Source organism: Nelumbo nucifera, chromosome 2 (assembly GCF_055504915.1).
Source record: "Nelumbo nucifera cultivar China Antique chromosome 2, China Antique-T2T, whole genome shotgun sequence".
Taxonomy (NCBI): Eukaryota; Viridiplantae; Streptophyta; class Magnoliopsida; order Proteales; family Nelumbonaceae; genus Nelumbo; species Nelumbo nucifera.
The window spans coordinates 39,644,973-39,657,247 of NC_142650.1; the positions used below are offsets into that span (position 1 = coordinate 39,644,973).

The 12,275-nt window shown below is 41.7% G+C and overlaps 1 protein-coding gene across 1 annotated transcript in view; it reads left to right on the top strand.

Moving 5' to 3' along the window:
* The window catches only part of LOC104599170 (uncharacterized), a 45,099-nt gene extending 37,084 nt beyond the window's left edge, over positions 1–8,015 (top strand). Inside the window, exon 5 of the mRNA XM_010261590.2 lies at positions 7,355–8,015. Coding sequence (XP_010259892.1) covers positions 7,355–7,522 — 168 coding nt within the window. The 3' untranslated portion in view covers positions 7,523–8,015. The remainder of the gene's footprint in view (positions 1–7,354) is intronic.
* The last annotated feature ends 4,260 nt before the right edge of the window (positions 8,016–12,275 follow it).

Genomic DNA, 12,275 nt, shown 5'->3' on the forward strand with positions numbered 1-12,275 from the left:
CTGTAGCTCCATAAGCCACTGATATCTCCTTTCAGCCACCTGATCACCACCTTCGAGTCCCCCTCAATCACTAAGCATCTAATGCTTAATTCTCTTGCTCTTTGGATTCCTTCAAGAACTGCTAGAATTTCGGCCCTAAGAGAGTCACCCTCTTCAATTGGTCCAGAGAACATGGCAGTAATATACCCCTCCTCATTCCTGAAAACACCCCCTATCCCAGAGGGCCCTGGATTCCTTAAGCTACATCTATAAAAATTCAGTTTTATGAATCCAGCAGAAGGGGGGGTCCAAGTGGGACTACAGTTCCTTTTATACATAATAGCAGTAGCAACCTCTTTCCACTTTCTCAGCATGTCTGCCATAGAGAATTCAGAGAATATCTCCATTGATTTCAGCCAATGAGCAACCCTTGAAAGTATCAAATCTGTTAGGTTTTCTGTGGTTCTTTCCTTATCTGAAAAAATTCGTGAATTTCTTTCTTCCCATATTGACCAGCACACTGCAGCCCTAATGCTTCTCCACATAATCTTCCCCTTTCTTTCAGGCCAACTAAAGAAATGAGAGAACAAGCATTGCACACTCACGGGGGGATTCCAAGTATACCCAAAAAGGGAAAACACCCACTCCCAAACAATCTTTGTAACTGGACAAGTAACCATAATATGATAACCCGTTTCCCCATCAGCTTTGCAAAGAATACACCTATTGGGAAGTAAACAGCAGTTGGGCCTCTTTCTTTGAAGCAAGTCATTTGTGTTAACTCTTTCCAGGAAAATTTTCCAACAAAAACTACCAACCCGAGGAGGAATGGGTTTGCTCCAAATATCATTAACCGGGAATGATAGCCCAAGCGGAGTAGTAGGTTGGACTAATGTCTCAAAAAACGAAGCACAAGAGAAAGAGTCGGATGAAGAAGGGGTCCAGATTCTGGTGTCTCCCTTACTAGGGTTCAAGAAAACATTTTCAAGGATGGTTAGCAAAGATGGCATACACCCCAAATCTGTATCCCTTATTGCCCTTCTCAACCCTAGATTCCACCCAAACCCAGAAAAAGAATTAGAAGGAACCAAGGAGGAGGAAATGGGTTCATTTTTCAAATCTGACAAAGCAAACAATGATGGAAATTGGTCTTTCAGGGGTAGGTCCCCAACCCAAATTTGCTCCCATAATTTTATTTGGTTTTCGGAGTTCAAATCGTACCTGATCCAAGGGGAGAAAACTGGAAGCAGATCATGAATGGCTTTCCACGGGGATGCGGCAGTAGTCCTTGCCAAAATTCCAGGATCCCAGTCATTCTCATCCAGCCCATGTATGCTAGCCACAACCTTCGTCCACAATTTGTCCCTTTCCAGCGGGAATCTCCACAACCATTTCCCCAATAATGCCATGTTCCTTTTCCTAATATTCCCAATCCCAAGCCCCCTAGCTCCTTGCTCCTATTTACCACTTCCCACCTCACCCTATGGTCTTTCTCCACTCCTGGTTCCCATAAAAAATCTCTCATTAATTTTTCTATCCTATTGGAGACCTTTGTAGGAATCTTAAACACTAACATGAAGTAAATAGGAAGGTTGGAAAAGGTAGACCTAATCAAGGTGATTCTCCCCCCAAGAGAAAGATAATTTTTCCTCCAAGAAGCAAGTCTTTTCTCAAATCTCTCTACTACCGGCTTCCAAAAGCTTTCATTCTTAGGGCTATCTCCTAGGGGGAGGCCCAAATAAGTGATAGGACACTCCGAGATAGCGCACCCTAACACACCTGCACAATCACTTACTTCCCTTTCCTCCAAATACACACCCACCATACAACTCTTATCGAAGTTCACTTTAAGATTAGACATCTGCTCAAAGAGTTGTATTGTCAGTTTTAGGTTTTTGATCCATCTTATATCCCCACCCTCACAAAATAGGATTGTGTCATTTGCAAACTGCAAGTGTGTAAGTGGTACTTCCCCCCTCCGACTCTCCAACCTCTTATTAAGTCTCTAGAGTCGGCTCTATGTATCAGTCTCCCCAGGACATCTGCAATCAGAGTAAAGAGAAAGGGGGAGAGCGGATCACCTTATCTTATTCCTCTCATGGCCGGAAAGAATTCCACCACAATTCCATTCACCAATATTGAGTAATGGCAACTCCTGATACAACCCTAGATCCATCTACACCATCTGTCTCCAAAACCAAAACTTTTCATTACCTCCACCAAGAAGGACCAGTCAACTAGGTCATAAGCCTTCTCTAAGTCTAGTTTGCAAACCACTCCCTTTTTCTTGGATTTCCTAAAATTCTCTAAGCTCTCATTTGCAATCAAAATTTGACCAGTGATCTACCTTCCCTTCACAAAAGCTCCTTGATTGGGTGAGATAATGGCTGGAAGAACTTTCTTAATTCTTAGAGACAAGACTTTTGCAATTATCTTCTACAGACTATTCACCAAACTAATCGGCCTGAAATCCCTTAGATGTGATGCCTCTTTCTTCTTAGGGACCAATGCAATGAATGTGGAGTTTAACCCTGGATTAATGATTCCCCTCCTGTGGAACTCCTCAAAAACCAACACTAGGTCCTTCTTCACAATATCCCAACAATACTGATAAAATGCCATTATAAATCCATCTGGGCCTGGAGCTTTCGTTCTATCCATTGAAAATACTGCTTCCTTTATCTCCTCTAAGTCAAAGTTTTTCTCTAACCCCACTCTGGTTTCTAAACTAAGAGTTGGCCATTCCAGCCCCTCCACCCAAATCCTCTCATTTAGAGGCCTTCCAAAAATTGATTTAAAATGGGTTACAAAAGCCTCTGCTATTTCTGCTGGTTGGGAAAGAACAACTCCATCAACTTCTAGCTTAGAAATGATATTCTTCCTTCTTCTAGTGTTTGCCACTGAGTGAAAAAATCTAGTGTTTCTGTCTCCCTCCTTTAACCATTACATCTAGACTTTTGTCTCCAACTTATCTCTTCTTGCAATAAGAGATCCTCCAAGTGCTTTCCAACACTCCATCTCAATTCTCTGTCTTCTTCTCCAAAAGAACCCCTTTCCTCCTTCAAGTCCAGTTCCTCAATTTGCTCCATTAAAATCTTCTTTCTTCCCTCCACTCTTCCAAATTCCAGACAGTTCCACTCCTTTATTTGAGATTTTAGGAATTGAATCTTTTTGTGGAATCTCATCCCCTCCCATTCAACTAACGGATTGTGTTGTTCCCACAATTCTTTGATCTTCTCTATGAATCCCGGATGGATCAACCGCATATTCTCAAACCTAAAGGGAGTAAGTCCACCTCCTCTTAAGTCCTCCTTACACAACACTATAGGCCAATGGCCTGAAGTGAGTCTAGGGAGTGCTCTATAATTTAGGTTCCCCCAATGCTCCTCCCAATCTGTTGAGAACAAGAATTTATCTAACTTAAAGTAGATTGAGTTAGATTGAAGGTTGGACCAAGTGTAGATATTGCTTTGGATCGGGAATTCCTTAAGCTCAAAAGTATCCACAAACTGATTGAAATTTCTCATGCTAGTTGTCACTCTGTTTGGGATTGTTGGTTTCCTCTGTGAATCTTACTACATTAAAGTCCCTCCCCACACACCAAGGTCCTTCCCATAGGTCCCTAATATCACTCAATTCTTCCCATAACCTCTTCCTCTTCCTATAGTCATTGGGGCCATATACATTTGTTAGTATCCATTCAAAACCATCTTCCACCTGCCTGAATTTCATAGAAATTGAATGATCCCCTATCATTTCTTCCAAACCTACCACCACATCTTCCTTCCACAATGTTATGATCCCACCCGAGGCTCCCCAAGATGGAGTAGCCACCCACTTTATCCCTTTAGAACTCCAGACACTTCTTGCCCATCTACTATCGAAGTCCATTCTCTTGGACTCCTGGATTAACACCACATCCAGATTGAACTTCCTAATTACTTCTTTGATAGTTGCTCTCTTCCTTGCATTACCCAATCCTCTCACATTCCAGTTTAGAATTCTCATCTCAACTTTAGAATTTAACCCTAAAAAAACACCAAATATCTATTTGAATCCTTTCCTTCTATCCCCTCTCACCCCAAACTTTTTATCCCCCTCGATATCTCTCTTTAATCTCTCCACTTTACTCAATTTTCTTTTCTTAATATTGTTCTCCTTTCTTTTTATTAGGGAAGCTTTTAGATCATTTAGATTCTTCAACTTACACCCCAGCTTTCCAACAAATTCAGCTATCAAATCATCCTTCCTAGTCTCCTTCGCTCTTTCATTTCTGTTCTCTTCATAACTAGTCATCTCCTCCATTCTAGCCTCCTCCTCATTGCACACCAGCTCAGACCCATTTGTAACTCTCCTTTATAGCTCATTTTCCTCAATTTCACCCACTATGCTCTCAATGATTCCCCATATTCTTTCTTCCCTTAAAGTTCCCTCCATCCTCACCTCTCCCCCCTTCTTTCCTTGAGGACTCAGTGTGGTCTCCTTCTCATGGGCTTCTGAGACTAGACTGAGAATGGAATCTGGAACAAGAGAAGCAGAAGCCGCATCAGTAGCAAAAGCTAAATGAACAGGGTTAGCAGGGTTACCTGGGTTCGGCTGGGCAAAGGGAATTGGGATTGTAGGCGGACAGATGGTTTTCAAGCCCTGTGTGTCAAATTGGGAGTTTTCTGTCTCCTCGTTTTGGAGGGAAATATTCCCCGTCATTCTGTTTTCACAACGACTGCTACCTTACCCGATTGTTTACCATTATGTGATGTATTCTTGCTCAGTTCTGGATTAACGTAAGCTAACACCTCAGTTTTCCGTACAGCATAGCGCTTGAGAGAGGCTTTTCCAGTTCTGGGCACCAGAATTGCCCCCCACCTCTTTGATTGTGAGCTCTTTGTTTTCAGCCTCTGTGTTGTGCATCTCTGCCTCCTCGTTCCCTTCTTGTTCTCCCACCAAATCTCCATGGAATAGGCAGTCCAAGTTTAGGGACTCCCTGTTATGATCCTCTTGAGATCCTTCATCTTTTAAGCTTCCAAAACTTGAAATGTCGTCTGAACTCTCCTCCTCAAAGTCACTGTCTGAACCACAGCTTCTCCACCCTTGGTCTTCTACATCCCTCTCTTCTTTCTTATCCCTCAAATAGCGCGGATTAGGGCGATCTGCTGCCCTACTTTCCCGTTCCTCAACACCCAGTCGAGGGACCCAGCACAGAGATCGAGTTTCTTTCTCTGTTCGGCATTTTTCCTTTTGCTTCAGTTCGGCCAGCGCTGTTTTGGAAGATGATAGATGGGATTTTTCATCTATCATCTCCCTCTTTCTTTCCTGACCCACATGACAACTTAAAGTGTCACGTGGGCCTCTAAGAATGTTTATGCTCTCCGGCTCACCCAATCTTCGAACCGGCTCAGAGTGTGCGCCCTGGTTATTACCATCCAAACCCAAACCCCTTCTTGCCACATCAGCATAGGACTGTCGACCATAGCCAAAAGTCTTTAGTTCAAACAAATTTGAATTAATTGCTTTAAATGGAGTGCTTTGGAACCGTTTAACCTCCTGTGACTGTTCCCCTTCTGTTTTCATTGTACCAGTCTTCTTCTTCAGCCCCTGAAAGCCACGTGTACTCCAACTGGCCACCTCAGCATCTCCCTTTACAGCTGTTCGTCTTCCCCAAAGCGACGCCTCAGCTTCTGAGGCAATCCAAACTTTGTACCAGGCATCATCCGAGCATATCTAAATTGAACAGGGCACTTGTTCTGGTTTCAATCCTGCAACTCTAAGTTCCACTGCTCGCAAGCTCCTCTAGTTTATCTCCAACACTACTCCACCCAAGGTTTTTGCTATTTTTTTCAAAAGTTGTTTCGTTCCAGAGGTGAAAAGGAAGTCCTAGCAACTTAATCCGAAAGCTACCTTCTTCTGGTTCGATTTCATTACAGATTGGGACCCATTTTTGTATCTGTACCAATCCACCATCGATCTGTATCGTGTTGAAGCTCCACTTCTGAACATCAACTTCCAGGATAGCTTTCTTCTCAGAGAAAGGCAGTAGTATAGCATCACCTTCCAGCTTTAACTTTTGTGCCACTGCATCTTGGATTTTTGTCCAGTCCTTTACTTCCCTTTCAACCGTTAGAACCATTCTATGCTCCCAATTTTTCCTCCCTTCTTCAACTGTTAATCTCCGACGTACGGTTGAGCTTGCTACCGTTACTTCTTGACAGACAGGGGTCTGGTCCAGGTTGGTATTAGGTAACCACTGGGAGGAGGAGTTACTTCCCTTCTGTGATTCTTCTGCTGCCTCATTCTCAACTTTCAAGAGGAAAGATTGAAGACTGCCAGCAAAGGAGGCCCACCCTTGTTTCCTCAGACCTTCAGGCATGCAAATCATCTGCTTTTTATTAATGCCAAAGTGTTCTGAAACTGTGAAAAACCAGCCTCTCTCGTTCCTCTTCAGAACCGCTTCGTATCTTTTTCCGGAGTGGCCGAAAGAATTTTTCCACCCTTCTGCCTTGATGGAGTTAACTGTTCCATCTACGAAGCCTTTCAGCCAGAAACAGGCTTCCTTTGGTAAAAGGATCGTAGCCCTGCTACCTTCCCCGACTTTCAAGTACTCTTTACCCCTTGCTCGTCCCTGCTCGAAGATGAATCTCTTCATTTCAATGCTCAGATCTTTTCTCCACCTCCCCGCCAGCCTAAAACTTTCCTCCACCGCCATTCGTCTCTGCAACTCTTGCTAGTGATTCATCTGCACCAAACAGCTCTGATTCATCTGCGATGGCATTACGTTCCTTCAAAACTCACATTGTCAGTTTCACCACTTTCAGTTGCTTTCAGCAAATAGTAAGCCCCAATATCAATCTTTTTCCCCATTTTACACTTACTACAGGTAGGGATGATATAATTGAATACAATTTACTTGATTGTTATATTAACAATCAAGTAATAAAGAAAGTCTCAGTTACCAATTGAAAAAATGAAATACTTTTGTTTAGCTAAAGATCCAGTTATCCTAATTCTAGATATATCTTATTTTGCCATATGGTTGGCTGGAATGATATCATTGGTTGCTTCTCTTTTCTTTCATTTATTTTAATTTTATATTGAAACAAATCTAGTTGGCTTTGATTAAGCTGCGTTTTTTTTTTCATGTTTTTATTCTTCTGTCTTCTTTTTTCTTGAGATATGGATAGAGGCACTCAAATAGTTATAATTATAGACATGTGTTGCACACAAATCCCCAGTTTCGAGTTTGTTCACCTTATTTCTGAGTTCTGACTTTTGAAATTCCTCAATTTGGCCAGACTGCCCTTGCCAACATCATTTTTCCCTTACCTTTTCTCCTGCAAGAACAATAAAATTTGCCTTTTAACTCCATGTCTATTTTCTGCAGGTTTTCCTTCCATATCCATATTCAAGATCATACAAAGTCCAATGGAGGGTGTTCGAAAAGCTTTTCACTGATTTCCGTGACTGTTTCAATTGTGTAGACTACTATGACGTATTAGCATGCGCCAAACACAAGTTCCAGCCAATACCTTCTGCTTGGTTAGGACACTAACCAACTCAGTTATCTTAGGTCATGAGTCATGTACCTGAGCTGTATATTTAGATAAAGCTTCACTGCAAGGTCTGGAAAAGCCTTCAACTAGGAGTAACATGGGTTCAAAACCTGTACCTTGACAATCATTGTATATATTTATATTGTAAGGTTGATATTTTAAAGTGTTTGCAGGTTATGCGGTCTCAGGCCCAGTATCGGTCATGCTTTACAATTTGCATATATGCGTTGAGAATTTTGTTCCCAAGTAAATTCCAATAAAGAATTTTTCTCATTAAATAGACGTGTGAAAACCAGTATTGTATTAGTTTATGAAAGATATAGTTAAGTTCCTTTCTTTTTTTACATGGAAAACTGAAGTTGGGTAGAAGTTACATATACGTGGCAGGACAAAGATGTCATTGTTTATTTTTACATTGTTTAAGTAGGGGTAAGGTTGTAAATGCACATTCCTTTATCTTATTAATAAAGTTGGACCTTTTTTCAGTAAAAACTTGAATTACATAAACACAGAGAAACAACACACAGAAAGCAAGGATTAATGAGTCTTAGTTCCTTTGAGACTGGACTTCTAGTTCTAGCCACCTAGGAAAGCTGGGGAAGAAGTGCCCGGACTATGCTAGACCCCTTTGCGCCATCGTATGCGCAAGACAATTCAGAGACCTAAAAAAAAGAGAAACTAACATGATTGGACCCTGCAAGAGATAAAATGTCTCGACACAACAAATATCAGGGCCGCAGTTAGGAGAGTACGATTAGATCTCCACTCCTACCGCTCCAGGCTCTATTCTCTCTTTCTTTGCCTCATCTTCTCTCTTCCTATTCTGATTTCCAGTTTATTCTTTATTATTTTCCTTCGATTCAAAAGATCTGTTTTAGGCAGATTATAGGTAAGAAGAACTATGTACATGATGCCTATGCATGTAAGAAGGCCAGTCACAGTTTAGTCAATGTCATTGGTTGTATTTGATAAATGAACTGCTTGCTTGAAGTAAAAGGATTTGAAGTTTAAAAACAGCTTAAATGCATGGATCATCAACATCTTCTAAGCTTGTTTGCCATTCTGTTCCATTTAGTGTCATATCCATTGTTAAATTATTAATGCTTAAATCCATTAGTCTTTTTGTAAGAGGATGGATTTTTTTTTTGACGAGTAAAGAGAAAAGATTCATTAATAGAGAATTAATGCAATTACAAGCTTCCCATGGAGAGGCACGAGTTGCGTCCTCTCCTAATAGCAGGAAGAAAGACAAAGGAAAACAGATAACAGAAAACAGGAAGCAGATTCAATCTACAATTGAACCCAATATAAACGTTCACTGTTTACCCCTTGCTTTGCAAGGCCATCAGCCATAGAGTTTGTAGATCTCCCATTCTCATTGTTAAGCTCCTTGTCAGGCAGTTGAATTTTTTAATTTCATTCTTAAAACACCACACTATAGAGTCCAGGTTTTGTGGCCATCCCAAGGAGTCCCCTTCTATTATCAGATGTTCCACACCAATCTGCACAGCTAACTGTACTCCTTGGATAGCTGCTGCAAGTTCCGCCCTAATGGAGTTTCCAACTCCTATTGGCCCCAAGTAAATAAGAACCACATTCCCAGCCTCATTCCTCGGTACCCCTCCCACCCCTGATGACCTGGATTACCAAGACTACTTCCACCGAAGTTCAGCTTCAAAAAATTCTCAGGAGGGGATTCCCAAGTCATACTCACTTTAGTCTTTCTAGATGAACAATTAGCCACTGCTAACCAATTCCTCCAAATATCACTAAATGAGAAAAGATGAAATAAGTCCAGTGATTTTAGTCATAAGACCACCCTATTTAGAATGCAGTCCTTCATCTCTTCTAAGTTTCTCTCCTTCTCTTGGAAAGTTCTGGTATTCCTTTCTTCCAACACGGACCAAAGCAGCGCTGCTCTTGCACACCTCCACATAATTCTTCATCTTCTGTGCTGCCAAGGGAGGAAAGCAGGATCAAAAATCAAGCTTGCATCCGCTGGCCTAATCAACCTGCACCCAAACAATGAGAAGAGCCACTCCCATAACTTTGCAGTAAATGAACAGGAAATTAGTAGATTGTTACAGTCCTCACCATGTGACTTGCATAGGATACACCAAGAAGGTGAAAGACAAAGATAAGGTCTTCTCTTTTGTAAAACGTCTAAGGTGTTTATTTTCCCATAATGCACTTCCAACAAAAAGCCGTAACCTTAGGGGGAGCAGGCCTACACCAAATTTCCTTAAAAGGGAAAAGCTGAGTGGGGTTAGATTGAGTAATGGATTTAAAGAAAGAAACGCAACAGAATGATCCATTTGGCTTGGGTGTCCAGATCCATTTGTCGGGTTCAGAAGGGTCCAAACACACTGTATCAAGTAGGCTTAGCAGATTTGTTAGGGACACAATTTCCTCTTCCCTTAGGCCTCTACGAAACCCAAAATCCCAATTCGGTGTTAATGGATTATTCATAAAGGAGCAAAACTTTGAGACAGCCTCCTTTTTGTACCTTGAGACAGAGAACAAAGAAGGTCCTTCAATGGAGCCTCCCCGACCCATGTATCCTCCCAAAAAAGAACAAAGTTACCATTACAAACATCATGCCTGACAAAACTGGGAAACTGAGGAAGGATGCCATGAATAGCTTTCCAAGGAGTTGCCAAGGTTGTCTGCCATGATACTCTAGCATCCCACCCATTATCAAAGCAACCATGAATACTACCCACCACCTCATGCCAGAGCCTCTCTCTCACCACTGGCCACCTCCACAGCCACTCCCCAACAGTGCTTTATTCTTTTTAATCAAATTCCCTAACCCCAATCCCCCCTCCTCTTTATTCTAGCATACAGTCTCCCATTTTATCAAGTGATCCTTCTTACCTTCTCCCGGCTCCCAGAGGAAATCTCTCATCACCTTCTCTAGCTTCTTAGCTTCCCTAGGTGGTATCCTAAACACAGATAGGAAATAGTTTAGTAGGTTAGCTAATGTGGCTCTTATCAGCGTGATTCTTCCCCCCAAAGAAATATAGTTTTTCCTCCAAGAAGTCAATTTCTTTTGAAACCTCTCCACCACTAGACACCAAAAACTACTTTCCTTAGGGTTTTCCCCTAACGAAAGCCCCAAGTAGGTAATAGGCCATGATGAAATAGAACACCCTAAGCTTCTTGGTATAGCCTCCACTTGACTGTCCTCCAAGTTAACCCCAGCTACACAACTCTTCCCAAAGTTGACACTCAGATTTGACACCCTCTCAAAATTCTTAACCAGATCCTTGAGATTTCTCAATTTCTCAATATCGTCCCCTTCATAGAAAATCAAAATATCATCTGCAAATTGGAGATGGGTGACCGAAATACCATCCCTACCTATCCTCCACCCTTTAATCATTTCTTCCCTATCAACCTTTGAGATCATTCTACCAAGCATCTCTGCTATTAGAGTAAAGAGAAAGGGTGATAGTGGGTCCCCTTGTTTGATACCTCTAGAAGTTGGGAAAAAGTCCTTCACCACTCCATTAACCAGGACATATTAATGGCATGAACTCACATCCAAAAATCCAATTGCACCATTTATTCCCGAAGCCACAACATTACTTGTACCAAGAAGTGCCAATCCACCAAGTCATAGGCTTTCTCTAGATCCAACTTACAAACAAAGCCTCTTCTTTTGGATCTCCTCATATCCTCCACACATTCACTAGCAACTAGGATTTGATCTATTATTTGTCTTCCTTGAACAAATGCCCCTTGGGCTTGGCTTATTAGGGATGGGAGAGCTACTTTCAGCCTCAAAGACAACACCTTAGACAGTATTTTGTAAGTGCTAGTTACCAAACTAATTGGCTTGTAATCCTTAGGGTGGATAGCATCTATTTTCTTGGGGACTAAGGCCAAAAAATCTCCGTGAATTCCTTAACAGCGTCACATAAATCCTCTTTCAAAATGTCCCAACAATCTTGGTAGAAAGCCATAGTAAAACCATCCGGACCTGGTGCCTTAGATCTATCCATCATTTACACTGCCCTCCTGATCTCCTCTTCTTCAATGTTCCTTTCTAACCACCTTGCTTTTTCTCCATCTAACCTCGGCCATTCCAATCCTTCTATAGGCACCCTCTCATTCAATGTCCTTCTAAAGATAGCTTTAAAATGGTCTACAAAGGTTCCAGCTATCTCCTCCTGATTGGTAATTACCTGCCCTTCTACCTCTAATCTATCCACTAAGTTCTTCCTCCTACCATTTGCCAACTCATGAAAGAATCTAATATTCTCATCTCCCTCCTTAATCCACTTATGCCTTGACTTCTGCCTCCAACAGATCTCTTCTTTGAGTAGAACCTATTCTAGGTCCTTTTTTAATTGCCTTCTTGATTCGCTATCCTGCTCATTCAACAATCCTTGGGCTTCCCTCTCATCCAGCTCTTCAATTTGTGTGAATAAGTTCAGCTTTTGTTCCTTTACCCTACCAAATTGATCTTTATTCCACTCCTTCAACTTGACTCCCAGTCTCTTCAACTTCTGATGGAATTTGACTCCTTTCCACTTTATTCCCCTTATCTCCTCATTCCAGCAATCCTTCACTATGTTTCCAAATCCCGGATGAGTTAACCACATATTCTCAAATCTAAATGGTTTTGGTCCACTAATTAGGGATTCCACCCCAATCTTAATGGGGCAGTGGTCTGATGTAACCCTAGGCAAGGCTCTAGAAACCAGATTTCCCCAATAGTTTTCCATTCTAGATTGAATAGAAACC